We start from the raw sequence: 22,044 nt of genomic DNA, 5'->3' as shown, positions 1-22,044 counted from the left end.
TGGAATATGTGGGAGGCAGCGTGGAGTGGCATATGTGGGAGGCAGCGTGGAGTGGCATATGTGGGAGGCAGCGTGGAGTGGCATATGTGGGAGGCAGCGTGGAGTGGAATATGTGGGAGGCAGCGTGGAGTGGAATATGTGGGAGGCAGCGTGGAGTGGAATATGTGGGAGGCAGCGTGGAGTGACATGTGGGAGGCAGCGTGGAGTGGCATATGTGGGAGGCAGCGTGGAGTGGCATATGTGGGAGGCAGCGTGGAGTGGCATATGTGGGAGGCAGCGTGGAGTGGCATATGTGGGAGGCAGCGTGGAGTGGCATATGTGGGAGGCAGCGTGGAGTGGCATATGTGGGAGGCAGCGTGGAGTGGCATATGTGGGAGGCAGCGTGGAGTGGCATATGTGGGAGGCAGCGTGGAGTGGCATATGTGGGAGGCAGCGTGGAGTGGCATATGTGGGAGGCAGCGTGGAGTGGCATATGTGGGAGGCAGCGTGGAGTGGCATATGTGGGAGGCAGCGTGGAGTGGCATATGTGGGAGGCAGCGTGGAGTGGCATATGTGGGAGGCAGCGTGGAGTGGCATATGTGGGAGGCAGCGTGGAGTGGCATATGTGGGAGGCAGCGTGGAGTGGCATATGTGGGAGGCAGCGTGGAGTGGCATATGTGGGAGGCAGCGTGGAGTGGCATATGTGGGAGGCAGCGTGGAGTGGCATATGTGGGAGGCAGCGTGGAGTGGCATATGTGGGAGGCAGCGTGGAGTGGCATATGTGGGAGGCAGCGTGGAGTGGCATATGTGGGAGGCAGCGTGGAGTGGCATATGTGGGAGGCAGCGTGGAGTGGCATATGTGGGAGGCAGCGTGGAGTGGCATATGTGGGAGGCAGCGTGGAGTGAAATATGTGGGAGGCAGCGTGGAGTGGAATATGTGGGAGGCAGCGTGGAGTGGTATATGTGGGAGGCAGCGTGGAGTGGAATATGTGGGAGGCAGCGTGGAGTGGTATATGTGGGAGGCAGCGTGGAGTGGAATATGTGGGAGGCAGCGTGGAGTGGTATATGTGGGAGGCAGCGTGGAGTGACATGTGGGAGGCAGCGTGGAGTGGCGTATGTGGGAGGCAGCGTGGAGTGACATGTGGGAGGCAGCGTGGAGTGGCGTATGTGGGAGGCAGCGTGGAGTGACATGTGGGAGGCAGCGTGGAGTGGCGTATGTGGGAGGCAGCGTGGAGTGGAGTATGTGGGAGGCAGCGTGGAGTGGAGTATGTGGGAGGCAGCGTGGAGTGGCATATGTGGGAGGCAGCGTGGAGTGGCATATGTGGGAGGCAGCGTGGAGTGGCATATGTGGGAGGCAGCGTGGAGTGGCATATGTGGGAGGCAGCGTGGAGTGGCATATGTGGGAGGCAGCGTGGAGTGGCATATGTGGGAGGCAGCGTGGAGTGGCATATGTGGGAGGCAGCGTGGAGTGGCATATGTGGGAGGCAGCGTGGAGTGGCATATGTGGGAGGCAGCGTGGAGTGACATATGTGGGAGGCAGCGTGGAGTGACATATGTGGGAGGCAGCGTGGAGTGACATATGTGGGAGGCAGCGTGGAATGGAATATGTGGGAGGCAGCGTGGAATGGAATATGTGGGAGGCAGCGTGGAGTGGCATATGTGGGAGGCAGCGTGGAGTGGCATATGTGGGAGGCAGCGTGGAGTGGCATATGTGGGAGGCAGCGTGGAGTGGCATATGTGGGAGGCAGCGTGGAGTGGAATATGTGGGAGGCAGCGTGGAGTGGCATATGTGGGAGGCAGCGTGGAGTGGCATATGTGGGAGGCAGCGTGGAGTGGCATATGTGGGAGGCAGCGTGGAGTGACATATGTGGGAGGCAGCGTGGAGTGACATATGTGGGAGGCAGCGTGGAGTGACATATGTGGGAGGCAGCGTGGAGTGACATATGTGGGAGGCAGCGTGGAGTGACATATGTGGGAGGCAGCGTGGAGTGACATATGTGGGAGGCAGCGTGGAGTGACATATGTGGGAGGCAGCGTGGAATGGAATATGTGGGAGGCAGCGTGGAATGACATATGTGGGAGGCAGCGTGGAGTGGCATGCGGGAGGCAGCGTGGAGTGGCATATGCGGGAGGCAGCGTGGAGTGGCATATGCGGGAGGCAGCGTGGAGTGGCATATGCGGGAGGCAGCGTGGAGTGGCATATGCGGGAGGCAGCGTGGAGTGGCATATGCGGGAGGCAGCGTGGAGTGGCATATGCGGGAGGCAGCGTGGAGTGGCATATGCGGGAGGCAGCGTGGAGTGGCATATGCGGGGGGCAGCGTGGAGTGGCATATGTGGGAGGCAGAGTGGAGTGGTATATGTGGGAGGCAGCGTGGCATGTCTGGGAGGCAGCGTGGCAAGCTTGGGCTCAAACGTGCATAAATTGGGGGGGGCTGGTTGCGAAATAAAGGCAAGAAATGCATTTTATCAAAGTTTTTTTATTCTGCTGTTTGTATTTAATATAATTTGTTTATTAAATTATTTTAAATAAATGAAAAATTTACATTCATTTTTTTTATCCGATTAATCGATCGAAAAAATAATCGGCCAACTAATCGATTATGAAAATAATCGTTAGTTGCAGCCCTAGTTTTGACTTATAATACCTAAAGAGAAATAATGAGTATCAATATCTTGGAAGTCTGTCAAGATATAAAAGTCACCTAGAAGAGAAACTTTTCTACTACTTAAGTATTTGACAAACAATGTGGCAGATCTAAATCTGAAAGAGTTGAGGGAAAATGGTAGAAAATATTAAATATTATATCAACTGGACATAGGAAAAAATCATTTACACAACTACAAATTAATTTTAGACTAGCTAATAGATTTTCACATACTTAAAAGTCAAAAGTTTTTATGAAACATATAAATTTAAATTTTCAATGACATTGAAATATAGCAAAATGTATAACCAAGGTGACAGAATTTCACTAAGATAAATTTATATAGAAAAAGCACCTGATCTGAAGTTAATCGGCAAATGGGGAGCGGAACTACAAATGAGGAATGGACTGTTCCAGTACAGCATGCTGTTATCTGTAGATTGTCTAAATGTAATATTTATTACTTTACAATAGATTTCTAAGTTGTAATTATTAGTACCAACACGGTCAACAAAAATGTCTAGCTCCACGTCATCTGTATGTTGGAGATGCAATCATGAGACAAGAGACTTTATGCACATTTGGTGGAATTGTCAAATAAAAATACTGGCAACTGGCCTTTGAATAACTAGAAAGTGTTCTTAAAGTAAAACTAGAGCTTTCCCCATGTCTTGCCTTGCTACACGTAGATTGCCCCAGGCTATTCAACAGTAAGTCTTATCTGTTGACATATACCCTAGTAGCCCTAAAACTATACATGGCACAAAAAAATCAAACTCTAATCCTGAAATCCAAAGAGGTAGCTACCTGGCAAAATATTAAGTGACAACTGCTTGCAAATTAGAGAAAGGGACAATGGAATCCAATGTAAGTGGAGAATTGAAGAATTGACCTCCATCAGCTGAAATTTAAAACCCAATATCTTAAAAACAGTTCAACTGATTGACGCCTCATGGTACAAGCTATAGTTAGTTTTAGTAAATTATACTAAAAATGAACTGTCATGTAATATACTGCTTGTTTAATAAGCAAAATAAAATGGACTTGTAAAGTACCCTTTTCCTACACAAAATAAGGTTTCTATTAGAAATACTAAGCACAGAGAGGACACTGCTGGGTTGCTTCCTTAATTAACACATCTCCTTCCATTTGCCTTATTCTCTTCCTCCCAACTGCTTGCTACAGCAGAATCTGCTTGCCAGTATACGTGCCAAATCGCGATTGGCCGACAGCACCCAGTACTCACCTGATCTGCCACTCCAGGTGGCTGCATGTGCCCAGCTCCATGGTCCGTGAGCATAAAAACCTAATGTACAGACTGTCATACTTAGCCGTAGGCCACACTTATGTCATTGGGCAGCCGGAGGTCTTAAAGTGCCAGGGCCACCTCCTTATCCCAGGTCTTTCACTGGTACGTGTGAAGTGTAGTCACCACCAGCAGGTACTGGAATGCCCCACTAAGGGAATTATCTATTTAACTTTTTTTTACCCCACCCTTATTTTTAGTATTGAATCTCGGCTAATCATAATGATTTTTATATATTTTCTAAGCAGGGTTTACACTGTAGGAACATGGCAGTACTTGAATTTTATATCCAGCATTATATTGCTATCATGGGACAGATATATTTAAAATTAGTTTTGTAAATGCATTTTTAATGGTCAGTTTTCACATTGCATTTTATAGCCCAAAGTTATTCCCTTATCTACCTTCTTGCAAAACTACTAGTTCTTTATCTGAAATACACTGAGCAGGCACATCTTACTGTAGCTACTGTTTCTTAATATATGAATGAGAAACATGGCCGAGAGAATTCTGAAGAAATAAAATACACATTGAAGTCGACGTCCTATAAGCCATCATTTGTTAATCGGCTTTATACATTCTGAATAGGACAAAACAAAAACACTAAAAAGCCTGCTTATTATCTTCAATGATGCGAGTTTGCTTCTTTTCTGTAAGAAGTATTCTGGTTTCTCCCAAAATAAACACCCACCCTGTCTTGAATCATGTGTCATTTACTCTCATCATAGTAATTCAGGATACCACATCCTGTATTTTCATTGGCTTTTTTCCTTGCTATAGGATGATATGTCTTAACACCAGTCTTCATAGTCCTTAGTTTCTAAAACTAATATGTTATACAGTAACTACCTTGATTACACCTGCCATCATGTGGTTGTAAGGAAGGGGTATCGAGTGGAAAGAAAAGGAGGCGCAATTCCTCCATTTTTGTATGTAGAATTAACCACAAATAAAACCAGGGTACCCAATGAAAAAATGACATCCACTTAACTGGTATATACAGTGTCTTGCAGAAGTATTCACACCCTTAGCATTTTTCTTATTACCGTATTGGCCCGAATATAGGCCGCACTTTTTTCCCCCACTTTAAGTCTTTAAAGTGGGGGTGCGGCTTATATTCGGGGTTTAGCACCCGATGCCCGGGACATGCAGTTCCAGGCGCCGGGCAGGCAGCAGGGTTAGGATACAGATCCCCCGCAGCGGTGCAGGGGACCTGCATCCTACTCTCTGAAACGCTCAGACAGCCTCCCCTGCCAGCACTTCCCACGGGGGGAGTGCCGGCACCGGAGGTTGTCTAAGCGCATCGTGCAGACGTGCAGCGGCGATGCGCGTAAACAGCCTCCGCTGCCGGCTCGTCTGCACGATGTGCTTTAACAATCTCCCTTGCCAGGAGATTGTTAAAGCACATCTTGCGGAGGTTGTTTACGCGCATCGCCACAGCCGGTGAACGTCCGCACGACGCGTTTTACCTCTGCCCCCAAGACTTACCAGAGCAGACTGGCGGGTGTCTTGCGGGGCCGGCGGGGGACATCTACGCAATACGCGTATACAACTTCCGGTGCCGGCACATCCACTGAGTGCCGGCACTGGAAGTTGTATACGCGTATTGCGTAGATGTCCCCCGCCGGCCCCGCAAGACACCCGCCAGTCTGCTCTGGTAAATTGGGGGGGGGCCACAGTGGCAGCATATCTCGGGGGGTGGGGGAGGAGGACAGTGGCAGCATATCTCAGGGGGGGCAGTGGCAGCATATCTCGGGGGGGGCAGTGGCAGCATATCTCGGGGGGGGCAGTGGCAGCATATCTCGGGGGGGAGGAGGAGGAGGACAGTGGCAGCATATCTCGGGGGGCAGTGGCAGCATATCTTGGGGGGGGAGGACAGTGGCAGCATATCTCGGGGGGGGGGGGCAGTGGCAGCATGTCTATTAAAAAAATTTTCTTTAAAAAAGCACCAAACTTTTAGGGTGCGGCCTATATACAAGCCAATACGGTATATTGCATTGGAACCTGGAATTAAAACTGATTTCATGTAATTGACATACACAAAATAGTCCATATTGGTAAAGTGAAATGACAAAAGTAACTATATAAAATAATTCAAAAAAAAAAAATGGAAAAGTGGTGCCTTTGCTATGAAGACCCTAAATAGGATCTAGTGCAACCAATTACCTTCAGAAGTCCACCTTCTAAGTGTCACATGATCTCAGTATATGTTCTGAAAGGCCCCAGAGTCTGCAAGCGATACCATGAAGACCAAGGAGCTCCCCAAACAGGTCAGGGACAAAGTTCTGGAGAAGTACAGGTCAAGGTTGTATAAATATAATAAATATATATATATATATATTTATATAGGAACATCCTAGAGAGCACCATTAAATCCATTATAAAAAAATAAAAAAAAATTGTAAGAATATGGCACCATAACAACAACCTGCCAAGAGAGGGCCTCCCACCAAAACTCACAAACCAGGCAAGGAGGGCATAAATCAGAGAGGCAACAAAGAGACCAAAGATAATTCTGAAGGAGCTGCAAAGCTCCACCGCAGACATTGGCTTATCTGTCCATAGGACCACTTTAAGCCACATACTCCACAGAGCTGGGCTCTATGGAATAGTGGCTAATAAACAGCCATTGTGTAAAAATAAGCAAACATATTTGCTGTTCGCCAAAAGGCTACTCCCCAAACATATGGAAGAAGGTACTCTTGTCAGATGAGACTAAAATTTAGCTTTTTGCCCATTATTGGAAATGCTAGGTCTGGCTTAAACTCAACACCTCTCATCCCTCTGAGAACAAGGTGGTGGCAGGATCATGCTGTGGGGATGTTTTTCATCGGTAAGGACTTGGAAACTGGTCAGGATTGAAGGAATGATGGATGGCGCTAAACACGAGAAAATTCTTGAGGGAAACCTGTTTAAGTCTTCCAGAGATTTGAGACTGGGACGGAGGTTCACCTTCCAGCAGGACAATGACCCTAAGCATACTGCTAAGCAACACTTGAGTGGTTGAAGGGGAAACGTTTAAATGGTTTGGAATGACCTTGTCAAAGCCCCGACCTCAATCCAAATGAGAATCTGTAGTATGACATAGATTGCAGTACACCAGCTGCAACTTGAAGGAGCTTAACCAGTTTTGCCTTGAAGAATGGGCAAAAATCCCAGTGGCTAGATAGACACACCCCAAGAGACTTGCAGCTGTAATTGCCCCAAAATGTGGCTCTACAAAATATTGACTTTGGGGGAAGGGGAGGTGAACAGTTATGGACATGTTTTTGGCTTTTTTGTCATATTTCTCAATTGTTTCACAATAAAAAATACTTAGCATTTTCAAAGTGGTAGGCATGTTGTGTAAATTAAATGATACAAACCCCATAAAAATCCATTTTAACTCCTATTTGGTGGCACTTAGGAAATTGCCACTTAGATATAAAGTGGGACACAAATAGAAAGTGGCCTGTGCTATTTTACAGGTAAGTTTGTTGATCGGTTGCAAAAAAAAATTGAAGCTGCTGATGTACACGTTTTTATAGTGAAGGATGTTCGAGGTACAGTTAATACATTTAATACGGATCCCAAACTAAGTATCTAACCGTTACAGGCCTTACTACAAACTCATGATGTGGTAGCCCATGAAGTTTACAGTGACGACGCGTTAAGAGTTACGCCACCCCCCACCTCTCCCTACTTAAACGGCGATTCTCCAGAAAGTGCAAACGGGGATATGGATATGGAGAACGTTACTAGAGTCCGCTTAGTTCAGTTCCAGAAAAATACAGATGAACCAATGGTAAGTACATGCCTTTTACCTATGCAAATTGCAAATTAAATTGTAGTTAAACAGGTTCCAGACATACATGTCTAAGTAACTGGCATGTTGTGCTGCCACTAAAAAGACTTCGATAATGTTTTTTATTTATTGTAAAATATTGCTTGCCCAAAAGCCAGTTTTTTTGTGCGAATGTTAAAAAAAAAATATATATAACGCATGTTATATGTGATGGAAATTCTGTCCGTACTCTGTCTAACCCCGATGTGTTGTCTTTTCCACAGGGTATAACACTAAAAATGAATGAGCTAAATCATTGTATTGTTGCAAGAATCATGCATGGTGGAATGATTCACCGGCAAGGTAAATTTCAAAACTTTCTATTGCATGTGTTTTTTTGCAGAGTCCCAATAAATATGGTTATCGTATTCTTGTTTGGTGCATTTCAGCTTTGTTTCTAGTCTAGTGTCTACTCAAGTCTGGGGGTAAAGGGATCACCTTATCCAAGTAACTTACAATATGAAGTTCATGCAGATTTTGGCTACAAAGCTGGATCCCTTTTAACTTATTTGGGGACCTTGGGGAAGCCTTTGTACAATTCAGCATTTGGTAACCAAGACCCTGGGAATAATTTGCCTTTTTTTGGGTGAAGATGATAAAAGAATAAAAAAAAAAAAAACTATACAAAAGCAGGACTTCTACTTAATGCGATTGTGAGGTGCTGAGTAAGTCGGACCTTTTTTTGTGAGTCAAAGCTGTTGTCTTAAGCACTTGATTAACACACAAGATGTAGTAATGTTCCTTTTATGCTCTTTCGATACTGACATTGAAGTTAGTTGTGTTCGGGCCATTATTAGAACAATTTTGATTGCTGGCTTTAGTAAGTCACTGCAAAAGAATCATTGTAAGGGACTTTTGAAGGGTTAATATTTAAGGAGTCTTGGGGTCACCATTTACTGTTCAGATGCCAGCATTCAGGAACAACATAGTTTACTGTTCTGTTAAAAAAGTGTGCCTTTTAGGCTCACACAATTACATCATATAAATGTGGTTTTGCCACAACAAACGGTAGCTATTATCTCCTTGCCTTTTATTTTTTTTGTAACCGATTTGGTTTCCACAGTGATAATCCCCTGCATGCTAATAACCACGCACAAAAAAAATAGCTTTTAGCTCCTTGCTTTCGAATTTCAGTCATTTTCCATAGCAATTTAGAACAAGGTCATTCTCAGTGGATTTCACAAGAACTGCAGATAGAACATTTGAAATAACACTTGAAGAGAAGAGGACATATCTATAGTCGCTTTGTCCTCATATATGGACAGAACATCTAGTGCGAGTTTCCATATTATGGCTTAACTTTCTCTAAATATACAATGGCAAAAAAACTTTCCTTAATGCAAAACATAACTTCTTACTTAGGCTGAGAAATACAAGATAAAGTTCTTTGTAGTTAAGTTGGCTTCCTCATCTGCATTTTCCAATTACATCAGTCATGACATCACTAACTACATAATCAATGACCGTTATGACCTCAAAAATTACCACCTATTTTGAAAGTACTCCCCCCCCCCCCCCCCCAAAAAGGGAGGACAGGGTTAGTTGGAGCCTGCAAGTTACCAGGTATATATAATACACAATGTCACTGTGCCTACCCACAACTTCAGCTGCGCCTTGTCAATGGGATTCCCTTTTCCACATACAATAAAGCAATACACAGCAAACTTTCAAAAGTGGTAAAGTGCGCTCAGTGCAAAATCAAACGGAACCTGTTGTGTACATGTATTCCAGGCTCAATCAATCTTGTGGTAAATTATCTTGGGGGGGGGGGGGAGACAAACAAAACCAATAGTGCAATACAGTCCAGAGGAGTATCCCCTCCCCAGGTGTTAAATGCACTCATAAAGGAGAAGGTAGTGAAAGCTCCTCAGAATAGGAGTAGCCACTCAATAGAAAAGAAAGGATGGTGTTCTCAGTATAAAATCTTCCGTTTATTTCGGTATCTAACTCAAAATAAATAAAAACAATAAATAAAATTCACGAAAATAAAATAAATATTGCTGCGGTTTGGTACGCTACGCGTTTCGCTCGTTCAGAGCTTCGACCAGGCGTCCTGTTCATCTGCATGTTGGTATGTTGATCATAGAGTGGTTAATTTTAAGCACAGTTTTTCCCTGTGTAGTACCTGTGTCCTAGTAATAAGCTGGTGCCTTCAGGAAAGTCTAGTAATTTGGCTGGCGCAAATAACTTAGTTCCTGATCAGTAAGCAGGAAAGCAATTATAGGGACCATCTCTTACAGGAATTTGTCTTGGGGACATAGGAGGCACCCTGTCTATGTGAGCAAAAACAATAGCTAAAGGTTTGGGGCGTATGCTGAACATACTCAAAATTGAGATCACAAACTAGAACCCAGTGGTTGATTCTGAGAGACCTTGGGTACCTTGTGTACTGATACTTCACTTAATGTTAGTAGCCATTCAATGTCGAAGTGTCTCTAAATTTGGTACAACTACCCCCTTCTAAGGTACAAAGCTGCTAGACTACGTTGTACACTTAAATGCATCAGGTTATGTCATGGGGTCCCCAAATCTTATTAGCTTGCACTAAAGAGAAAAACAATGTTAAATATAAATTTGCAGTCATTTATCCTTTGCCTATTTTATTCACATTTCCCATATGCTCTGGTGGCTGAGTTTACTCTACCCGCACAAGGCTTTTTTTCCCCATTAATTAGACTGTTTAATTTGCAATCTCAGTCTTGTCAACACTCTGAAGTTGTTAAAACTGAAGTGCTGTTGAAAAACTCACTTGGCTCTCACATAGCATCTGTTTGAATGTTTTGTTATAGTGAGGGTTTTTTTTATGATGGGCACAAAAAAACACTGCCAAGTTCTTTTATATAGTTGTAGAAATGTAATTTTAGTAACAAGAACTGCATCCCATGGAATAGTATTGGGTACATTTTCTTCTATCCCTTAGGTCAGTGGTAGACAAATTTGGTTTGGATTTAGGAGCCAGCCTTTGTCTTCCCATCTAATGTTTTTCATATATTATTCTCTGGTCTGCAGTTAAAGGATGTTTATTGGGACAAAACAACAAAAACACACCTTTATTCGGTGCGGCACCACTTTGAACTGTACCACAGTTCACCCCTTCATGACAAGGGTTGACACCATAAAGACTGTTATAGTGTACCTGCCAACGATTTAATTATTTCAAGGTTTCATATTAAACCATATTCATGCTAATATTTATGGGGGCATACCTAGACTCTCTCATATGCTGTGTACCCTAATATGTTAGTGCTTATAAATGTAATCATTTTATGGATTAGCAAACACACACATACTTCTCCCCCTCCCTCCAATCTTACCTTGTTAAGACCTGTCTGCACTGTGTGTAAGTTCTCTCTATTTTGAACCGGCACGGAGAGACAGGAAGCTTATCGGGGTCACGTGTGTGTGTGTGTGTGTGAGCATGCGTGTGTGTGCGATGACGGATGTGGACTTGTGTCTGTGTGTAATTGTTTAAGTGGGGTGAGATGGAGTGTTAGTGAGTATGAGTAGGTGTGTGTAATTTGTGTAAGTGTATTTACATATTTTGTATGTTGGAGGGGGGGCAAGGGGCAAAGAAGACACAGACCAGTTGTGTGGGGGCAATGATGGCACAGACCAGTTGTTGAGGTTGGGGGGCAAGGGGCAATTGTTCGCACCAAGGTCGAGTGGTTTCTAGACAGGTCGGTAAAATAAGTGAAATTGGAACATTGGCTAGAAAAGATAACTAGGTAAACTTGCTCTTGCATATAGCAAAAGATGAGTCGAGGTGTTTAACCCCTTTTTACTGAGATACATGCCCGTAACCCTGTCTATGACACCAGGGCCTGGGCAATTTATAACTATTGAAGGCAGAATGGATGGAGCAAAATTAAAAATAAATAAAAAAGTAGACAGTCAGTAGCCAAGTGAAAGATCGGATCTAAATCAAATTAAGTTAAGAGCCCCAGGAACTATTTGAAAACAGTGGTGCACAAGCTGAGAGTTTATTGAACTATAATAAAAATAAAGTAACATTTTCTTTACTGTTAAAGCACTTTACCACATACAGAGCTTTAATTTCTTTTTTTGCATGAGACTCTCTTTAATAGTTCCTGTGTGCCCTCTTGAGATCCCAATTATGACATCAGTGCAATCAGTGTGACATCACTGCCCATTGATGGTATAAAGGCTGAGGTACTGGCTATAACCTCGGACTAGCACTCAGCTTGACAGAAGACAATGTCTCCTGTGCATCTGCACTTATTCTTTTTAATTTTCCTGTCATCAAATGGTTTTGCTATGCCACGTCCCATAACCTGGCAATATACTGTGCTATAGGTGCGGGTCTGCTGTTTGTGCTCATATGCGGCTGCTGCTGCCTTCTGCGTCACTGTTTTTACAAACACAGAGACAAAATTCGACAGATCATGGAAGGCTATGGCCATTAGAAAGATGAAGATGACCGTGATGATGACTATAAATAGCAACAATGTTGAGATCCCTTGGCTCGGCTTGAAGGAAGTCGTTCCAATCATCAAAACTGATGACCACCCCAAGGCATCGCCAAGTGCATAGAAGCGAAGATTATCCACTCATAGTTAACTGATGTTAGAATTAGGTGCAGAATATGCACATTTTCATTGTTCAAAATATTTGAGTCATTTTATTTACAGTTTGAATAAATATTACAAAAGATGTATTACGTTGAAGATTATCTTAACCCCTTCATTCCCCTATAGACATACCGGGACGTCCAAAAAACGCCCACAAAGAAACCCCTATGGACGTCAGGGACACATCCCTGCCGCTGCACGGGAGACCAGGCTGTCGTTTGACAGCCTGGACTCCCCCCTGGCAGCAGAAGCCGGCATCGCCGCCTTTCTGCAGCCCGATCTCCCGTAACAGCTTCCGGCATGAAAGCCGGTAAGCTGTTACAGTTGAAAGTGCCCAATCGCGCAGTTGCAAACGCGCGATCGGGCATTCCCTTCCGGGTTACGTCACATCGATGAGGCACAGAGACACTGCGATCTCTGTGCAGGTCTGTGAGGACCTGCATATAGAGATCACAGTGTGAGCGGTGCAGGGGGATCGCGGGGAGGGGAGTGAGAAACAATCTCTCTCACTCCCCCTCCCGTCCTGAAAGAGAAAAGCAGAAAAAAAAAAAAAGTGAATTCATTTAAAAAATATTAAATAAATCATTAAAATAATAATATATATAATACAAAAAAAATTATAATGTGAGCTGTGATGTCATTGTGACATCACTCGCATGTTCAGGAGGTCCCTAGGAGGACCTCTAACCATTTCTGTGTAAAAATAATATATAAAAAATAAATTAAAATAAAAAAAAAATGTAAAAAAAATATATAACAAAAGATAATAAAAAAATTATTAAAAAACCTTACTTCCCATTGCCCTAGCATAACATCTAGCCAGTATAACCCTTCTGCCCCCGTTCACAACCCCCAAACCCATTAAGCCATAGGCATAAAAATTATACAAAATTGTACACCTTATAGTATGCTCCCTGGTGCTGGGAAAGTCTGGAAAATCTATATAAATTGGGTATTTCTGAAATCAGGACACCTGAATTAATAAACTTGGAGGGGATTTTCCATCACTTTACCTAATTTTGTGAGGATTCAGAGGGAAAATGTAAAAAAAAATTAGTTTATTTTTCTAATCTTTGCTAGTTTTTACTAAATTTCTCATTCTAAATTTTCAGTTAATCATCCAACTATGGTATCAAACGAAAGCTCTATCTCTCCTTGAAAAAACAATATATAGTTTATATGGGTACACTATTCACAGGAAAGGATAATAATCGCTAAACCGACATACCCCAAAAATGGCAAAATTGCTCTGGGCTTTGAGGTACCAAAAACCCCTGGGATTGAAGGGGTTAAGAAGGGAAAACAACGTTTTGTATAAACTGGTGTAACTACAGGGGTCCCTGTGACCCCTTCTTCCCGTCTCCTTGTAACGGTAAAAAAAAGGTTTAAAAGGTCCCTTCCAACCTGGACTCCACCAATCCAGGTCGGAAGGGTCATTTCTAAACTATTTTGAAACGGCACGAGGAGACAGGAATGTACCGGAGGTCACGTGACCCCATGGTGAAGCAGAGGCTGCCCCCCTAGTGTGCGTGAGCAGCCAGAGGGAAAGCTGCAGGTAAGCGGTGGCGGGATATGCGTTTGTGTGTATATGTATATATAATATATGGATGTGTACTTGTGGTGGTGGGTGTGCGAGCATGAATGCGTGTGTGTGTACTTGTGTGTTTAAATATGTTGTATGTTAGAAGGGGGGGGTAAAGAAACCACAGATGAATTGTGTGGGGGAAGTGAAGGCACAGACTTGCTGTTGGAAGTTAGGGGGCCTGGGGCAATTTTTCGCACCAGGGGCCCGGTGGTTTCCAGTTACGCCCCTGTATAACGTCCATGCACACCTTCTCCCCCTCTTCCAGGCAACACTAACACTAGGCTCATTGTGGGCACACACACACTTGTGCGAACAATATACATACCCATCTACACACATTACCATCATACAGTAACATGTTCACTCTAACACAAACTTGCACACACTTTCTAATAACATAAATTTTCACATAGTTGCTCACTGCCTTGTCTCATCCTCTTCCCCTCCCTATCTCACAGATCTCCCTCCGCCGTTCCTGGTAGCAGGCTTCCTTGCGGCTCCCAGTGCATCTACTTCCACTACTGCTAGGGATTTGTCCCTTCCGTGCAAAATGACCGTCGTGTTCTCACAGGATGCATGAACTGTCATATTAGACTATATACGTATGTGTATCCTGGGGAAACACACATGCAAGGATGGGCTCACTGGGGTGGTGGGGGCATCTTTAGAATGCATTTCTCTTGGGGTTTCTCATTTGTAGGGGGTAGTATTTTTTCCATGCAGGTAATGGATGAATGCCAAAGCACTTACTCTAACATGCATTCCTTGTTAAATGCATTTGTCGCTGCATCGAAAATTTTGTTACTATTCCCATTTGTCCCTCACATTGTGAGTAGTAGAAGGAACAAATTTTGGATGATTGACTAAAGTGTTAGAGTAATAAATACTGGCAATAGTCTGGTTCATTTTCTTTTATTGTTTTTATTGTGCAGGAACACTCCACGTGGGGGATGAAATCCGAGAAATAAATGGAATCAGTGTAGCAAACCAGACAGTGGAACAGCTCCAAAAGATGCTGGTCAGTTGCTGTAATTATCTTGTTTTATGATCCACGATCTTTGTTTTTGCGTCTTGTTTTTTTTATTTTGGTGCAGGTTTTTTTTGTTTGTTTTTTTAAATACATTAAGTTCATGACTATAATAGTTTACACATTTTGTAAAATAACACTTTAGATCAACACACCAGGTTGTGGTAATTGGGTCATCTTAAACCTTAATGTTTTGGGATCACACATTCACTGCAGAATCTGTCATTATTAAACTCATCGCAGTGGCAGGTACTCATCACATTTTTTTTCTTTATCAACATCTGTGTGTAATTTTATATATAAAAACACCACAAGCACTGTATATACCTTTTAGGCATATTTAAATAATAAAATGCCTGGAATCTGGGATACTTTCCATTAATCCCAAAGGTAAATACGCAAGAATATGTAATTCTGGTGTTTATTCATACACTTAAAATACTTAACACTAATAAAAAAAATTTCCAATAAGAATCAAAACTACAAGTTACGTTACATATTTACATATGTTTTGCACTTACTTGCATTAAAATGTCATGCTTCCTCCACTGTCCCTTTCATGTTATAAAATGTTGTTCTAAGTGTGTGTTCTATTCTACTTGACCCCAATCCTAATTCCCCCCCCCCCCGTTTCCCCCAACAGGCTAGGTAACGGCTTGAAAGGGAGTTTCAATGGGGTGGTGCTGATTATCATGAGCTTTCTTTTTATAATTAGACCTTTTGATCTTTTTAGAAAATATATGAATATGCAAATGAGTAACTCTCCACGTTAACCATTGACTTACCTTTTTTCTTCTTTTTTTTTACAAAATGTATATTCAACATATCTTTCTACTTCCAGAGAGAAATGAGGGGCAGCATCACTTTTAAGATTGTGCCAAGTTACCGCACACAGTCTTCATCCTGTGAGGTAATACAACTTTCTATGTATAGTTCTTGCTCTACCTTTTTGTTCTGGACCCGCTGATGGCTGACTGTTACTTGCTTTTTGGGAGATTGTTTCTGCCTTTGCTAGTAGACCCTGCACACCAATTTTACAACAAAGATAACGGAACAGTGTGTGTCAGTCTCACCCACTTACCTCGGTATGACTGCATGAACTTACATGCACAGAGTCGAGATAAAATCGGGTCTTATTTCTAAGAATATGTATTTGTGGTTTTATTGTAAAATTGTGCTCTGTTGGGGACTTTTGAAATACTTCAGCTTAGTCAAGTATATAACGGTAAACTGATGGAGAAATATCTTAAGTATAGTGATTTCCAAGGGATTTCATTGTCTTTGCCGAATGACCATACCAACTTCCAAGACCTCAATTGCCCTGCTGTAAAACCTAAAATATATCAGTGGAAAGCATACTTTCCAAAAAACATTCTATTTGTCATGAAAGGAAATAACCACATCATTCTTGGTAGGTCAACGTTACAGCTGTTGTAGCCAGCTGTGCTTTAGATGTGTGATTGTGTTGTATGTAACAGATGTCTGTATATTCACATTATTGTTGAAGCTTTCAGGAAAAAATGTCAATGCATCCCACTTTGCAGGGAATTTCACTGTGTAAGAATACAATTATCAACTTAAGTTAATGCTAGCAATAAAGTATAAGAGTTGCCAAGTGTTCATAAAGTTTTAATGAACAGCTACTGGCGCGAGTTCGGTAGTAGCAGCAAACATCACACTGTTGCAATGTAAATTTGTAAATACCAGTGTAATCCAGCCAAATAAGATCTTTTAAGGATGAATAGTAATTTAGTCTGTAGTAACCTTTTTACGACAAAGGATATTGCCATACTGGAGAGTCATGAAGCAACAGCATGTAAACATGCATGGTTTAGGATTAAGGAATTTTAGAGCCTGATCAGAAGGAAGAGAATACTTCAGCCATCAAATTCTGTCTTTCTATATTACCTATTCCTTTTGTGGCCACTTATATACCCGATATATTGCAAAAAAGGGTGGTACATAATGGTGTAAAATCAGTGATGCACGGCTAGTGTCACCAAAGATTGCGTGGAAAATGCTGTTTGACAGCACAGTCACTCGTGTGTCGGCAGGTCCTGATCTACAAAAGTACGTTTGGCACCAGTGCCACGACAAAGGCAACATAAGCTTTAAATTCTCCTCCGTGTTGTGTCAAAGTTGACACTGTAGGACGCATCTATTAGCAGCAGAGACCCCTTTCATACATAGTAGCATAAAAATTAAGGTTGTATAAAGACCTAAGTCCATCAAGTGCCAACCCTTGTACTTATCCTTGCTTTTTTCCATATTTTGGATTTTGCCACTGGGGGGGAGGGTTCCTCTGACTCCAAAATGCAGTCAGGTTTCTCCTTGGATGAAGGAGCTCTAAAATATTAATGTTTACTCAAACATGTATTGCCCTGATCACTCTGTGATCTGTAAGAGGGGTAACTAGACTGAGATGATTGAAAATAAAGTTTCTTCCTTAAAAAAATAATTTAATGAAGGTGAAAAAATCTAATTTAAAGGAATCTTAGTGATGATACCCCTTGAAATGCTAATAAAAAATTGTTTTTACATTTTGACCACAATTTTTTTTTTGACAAGTTTTATCTAATCCAACTTGGCTAAGGAGTTAAAGAGCATTTACCAAAGTACTTGTCCGAATTTGACTGATATATGAGGAGGTACAATATACAAATGTTTAAAGAAAATGCCTTAGAGATGTGTTAGTTGTTTTTTGTAACCCATGCAGCTTAAATATAAGCATAATTGTGTGACTGTTTCCAAATACACTGAGTGGCAAATATCGACTGCCTATCTAAGCAATGAGCTCCCCTGGTTGTTTTTTCATTGAACTGCAGTTGCATTGACTTAAAATTTTTTTTAGGTTCTTGTTACATTTTTTTCTTTCAATACACAAAAATAGGTACAACAAAAGAACTTGATGGTTTTAAACTTCTTTTCGTTGATACAGTCATAATAATGCTTGTTTGTGATGTGTGTTAATGAACCTTGTGTCTTATTTCAGAGAGATTCCCCCTCTACATCCAGGCAGTCCCCAGCTAATGGTCATAGCAGCATTAACAATTCTGTTTCGGTAAGACCAGCAATTGCACATACACATGAAACGCCAAAAGGGGGAAAATTTCTATGATCGCCAAAAGTTATTTCAACAATGTTAATTTTAAAGTATTTTTTTACGTTTTCCATTTCAACAAAAGCTGAGTTTTTTCCCACCACAAGTGGGTGTATTTTCTTCCTGCAAGGAATATATTTTTCTAACATTTTTATCATAGCTAAAGTGCGTGTGAAAAATTTCATTGAGTTTCCTTGACATTTTTTACATTTTCACGGCATAAATATGAAAGTCTGCCACATTTGTGTAAAAAAAAAAAAAGAAAAGCAAGAAAGTAGTTTCCGCTATCTGAGTTAACAAATTGGTGTGCCCGCTGCTGCTGTTGCCTGCACATATTCTGCATAACATGAGAGTGAACTGTAAGCTCTTTCTACCCCTCTTTTTGATGATGGCTTTGTTATAAAAACATGAAAGCAATTAAAACTGTGCAAATCACTTCCTACCAAACCTACTTCAGGAACATCTTTAACACAAATGGCTCACTTGCCAAATCAGCAAACTCACATTCATCAGTAATTTATTTAACATCCTGTTTATGCTTATTTACTAGTATAAGAAGACAGTGAGCCTTTTGAAAAAAGATGAGCCTTTTGTTCCTTAAATGAGTAATTTGGTGACCATTTTTTTTTCTGAATACTTTGTAGGAGATTATTAGGGCGATAACATAATACTGTATACAATGTCTGACTATGCCTTTTTTTTGGTTAATCATAAGCTCACAGTTTAATTGGGTAATCATGACAGGAGTCACATGTGTCAGCATCTTGTATTAAGCAAACATTTCTTATAAGGGGGCATTTTTACAATACGTATATCCCCAGTGCATTTGTGTTGAAGATGCCTTTTTTACTCTTTAAATGTCTTTCCCATTTGCTTAAACATTTCTGCTCGCTTCAGCTAAAATATCTAAAGCTTTGTTTTTTATATATATTTTTTTTCTTTGTAATTTGTTCCATACAATGAGAATGCACCTTACGCGTTATGAAGAAAGTAGACTTTTATAATTAAGATAAACATTTCTTCTTTTGGGTCAAATTTATCCTACAGGACATTCCATCAACTACCCAATCAAAAGGAAGACAGGTGAATAGATTTCCTTGTACAAATATGATGTGTAGATGCCAGTACTGTAACACTTCCCAGACATTGTGTTTTCGTGATTTTCATCTTTGTTACTCATATCTTACCATACCCACCGTTTCGTTCATGTCTTCGACATAGAAGTGTTTAATGCATAGCCTAAGTGAGTTGTTATAGTATTACAGAAAATATAATAGTGGAAATATTGTAGATCTTACAATAACTTAGTTGGTAGTCAACACCAATGAGTTTTTTTCCTTCAAGGAGGGCTTTACTTTTTCTCCAAAAGCATAGTTCCATTAGTGAAATGATGACGAAATCCTGCCATGTTAAGATATTATGCAGGCTTGTTCGTTTCAGCAGCAGAGGCTATGTATGGTTGTGGCCCTTATAGTTTACAGGTTTGTCGGTTGACATGGTAAGCTCACCTCTAGACACCTTGTTTAAGAAAGACCTCCTGTTACCAATACATTTGTAGTGGCCAATGCTTTATAATTTTATATTGCGTTTTTGGGGGGGGGGGGGGGGTTTACTTAAAGCTTGTGCTTTTAACACAAACGACGAGACTACACATGATATGTTACCAGTCGAGTGAAGGTGCTCTCTTCTTGGTGGTATTTTGTAAGGCAACAGAATGAAGTGGCTTCAAATTACAGATATAACAAGATATTGTTTTGATATAGATATACTGTTATATACGCTCTATCCTGCTTCCTTACACCATACCACCAAGTATTCCAGCACAGCCTGCACAGGTAAGATGTGCAACAGATGGCATATGCATTGTCCATGGTCATCAACGATTTTATATGCACCATTCATGTATTATGTTCTCCACTGAGATAATCTGCCACCATGTTTTCGACTTGACCCGACTTCATGTGTTAAAAGTCAGAAGCCTTGAGTTTCAGATATGACTGGAGGACAAAGAATACCCAGACAACATAGTTGTGATAAGGAGCAAATCCTAACTTTTACAGAAATTAGCTTCATAGCTAACTCTCTTCAGCCTTCATGCATGCTTTGCTCTGCCGTTCTGTTTGTCCACTAATGAGTCGCCTTGTTTTTTAATGAATTTCCAGATGTGGCCCCCAACACTGTACTGATGTGCAGTGCTTTCAGGTGGGCTCTGTGCTCCTGATATTTGCCATGGCTCGTTTATAATGTGTTGTTTTCTAGATATATGTAAGAGCACAGTTTGAATATGATCCGGCCAAGGATGACCTCATTCCATGTAAAGAAGCTGGCATCAGATTTAGAGTTGGAGACATCATCCAAATTATTAGTAAAGATGACCATAACTGGTGGCAGGGCAAACTGGAAAACTCAAAAAATGGTACTGCTGGCCTCATTCCTTCTCCTGAGCTTCAAGAGTGGTATGTTGCTTGTCCAATGTTTTTAATGAAGTGTAAATGTTGAAATATAAGCAGCAAACCAATTGTATCTGTGTTTTAACGCATACAAAGAAAAAAATTAATGTATGAGATTTTAATATACTGTGTATCTACAAAGGATTTCGATTTGCAGCCCCATATAGCATCCCTGTGGTTCTGCAGCAGGCCTAGTTCAGGTCTGCTTCCTAATCAAATGGTCACCATTTGACTATAGATGGCTATATTGTGGCATGTATTTAATTTTTCAGAATAAAGTTAATTCTCTTTTGTAAGCAGATATATTTAAATATGTTTAATATCGTAAAATATATTTAATTAGTTGTGTAAATCAGACATTAGCTTAATATTTTAGCACATTCTTTCTGAAAAGAATAGAAAGGAGTAGGGTTTTGTTTTTGGACAAACATTTTAAGTTGCACAGTATCTTAATGAAAACATATTTCTAAAAAGGATAAAATGTAATGAAATTACTTTTTTTTTTGGTTCCTACATGAAAATTAATAGTTTGAATATGGAGATTTCAAGCTGGTAGTCCTTGAGTAGTTTACAACCATTGTAGCTTTTTTGGTTTGTATATAGGAATGTGACTCTGGCTTAACAAAGAGGTTTAAGAAGAATACTTAATAAGAATTATTTCACTGTTTCTTGTCTATGTAGAGCAGATTCTCAATATTGACTGTGTTGTCTCTGGACCATGACTGATTGGTAACTTCATACAACACTGGGCTTTAACTTATTGCTGAATTGGATTTCACCTTCTTTACTTAGTTTTAACTATGTTATACTTAAATGATTTTCAGATTGATTTATTTCTCATAAATTAATATTTTCATCTTTAACTAACTTAACTTTAATTGATGTTCTGCAGGCGAGTTGCCTGCATAGCAATGGAAAAAACGAAGCAGGAGCAGCAGGCCAGCTGTACTTGGTTTGGCAAGAAGAAAAAACAGTACAAGGACAAGTACCTGGCAAAGCACAATGCAGGTACGATTCAAGCATATATAGGTGTATATCAGAGTTGTGTATGCTGTTAGCTTGTGTTGCCTTTTTAACCCTTTAGAAATTGTAGTAGTTTCTGAGATTTACATGATGGAGTTTACACAAACGTATTTTGTTAGGTTCATTCTAAATTTCATTAAAAAATCTGATGTACGCAAAGCATTATTCCAAACAATGCTTCTGTTCTACTCCTTCAACAGCTCTGCACATGTTAATTGGCTTCATTAACCCAATTAATGGCCACTGCTTTCATATTTATTTCGGTGTTATGTTTTCTACTGTGCTACTTTCAATTCATGATCAGCTTGTTTTTTTTTGAATTTGGTAATTACTGAAAATAAAAGAAAAAAAAACAAAAAACAATATTACCCAAGGTATTTAGAGGTTTCCTGCAAACACAACAGACTGTGACATAGAGGGGAGTCTAAAACATTAAGTAATGGTATCTGTGGAAAAACACAGATGCCACAGGGGAAAAACAATTCCATACTACATACAAACAGGGGAGCAGTTTGAC

The 22,044-nt window shown here is 41.1% G+C and overlaps 1 protein-coding gene across 5 annotated transcripts in view; it reads left to right on the top strand.

Moving 5' to 3' along the window:
• The window catches only part of LOC149278375 (peripheral plasma membrane protein CASK-like), a 140,850-nt gene that overhangs the window by 98,416 nt on the left and 20,390 nt on the right, over window positions 1-22,044 (top strand). For 3 of the 5 annotated variants that reach the window (XM_089502050.1, XM_089502048.1, XM_089502047.1), the window contains 8 exons: window positions 7,526-7,714; window positions 7,978-8,056; window positions 14,860-14,945; window positions 15,796-15,864; window positions 17,947-18,015; window positions 19,102-19,137; window positions 20,314-20,510; window positions 21,397-21,512. In XM_089502050.1, coding sequence (XP_089358176.1) covers window positions 7,526-7,714; window positions 7,978-8,056; window positions 14,860-14,945; window positions 15,796-15,864; window positions 17,947-18,015; window positions 19,102-19,137; window positions 20,314-20,510; window positions 21,397-21,512 — 841 coding nt within the window. The remainder of the gene's footprint in view (window positions 1-7,525; window positions 7,715-7,977; window positions 8,057-14,859; window positions 14,946-15,795; window positions 15,865-17,946; window positions 18,016-19,101; window positions 19,138-20,313; window positions 20,511-21,396; window positions 21,513-22,044) is intronic. The other 2 variants (XM_089502052.1, XM_089502051.1) reach the window with 1 other exon arrangement.

Source organism: Sceloporus occidentalis, unplaced genomic scaffold (assembly GCF_023333645.1).
Source record: "Sceloporus occidentalis isolate IW3139 unplaced genomic scaffold, rSceOcc1.0.p SCAF_192, whole genome shotgun sequence".
NCBI lineage: Eukaryota > Metazoa > Chordata > Lepidosauria > Squamata > Phrynosomatidae > Sceloporus > Sceloporus occidentalis.
The sequence above is the reverse complement of the archived record's forward strand: the minus strand, read 5'-3'. Positions and strand labels throughout refer to the sequence as shown.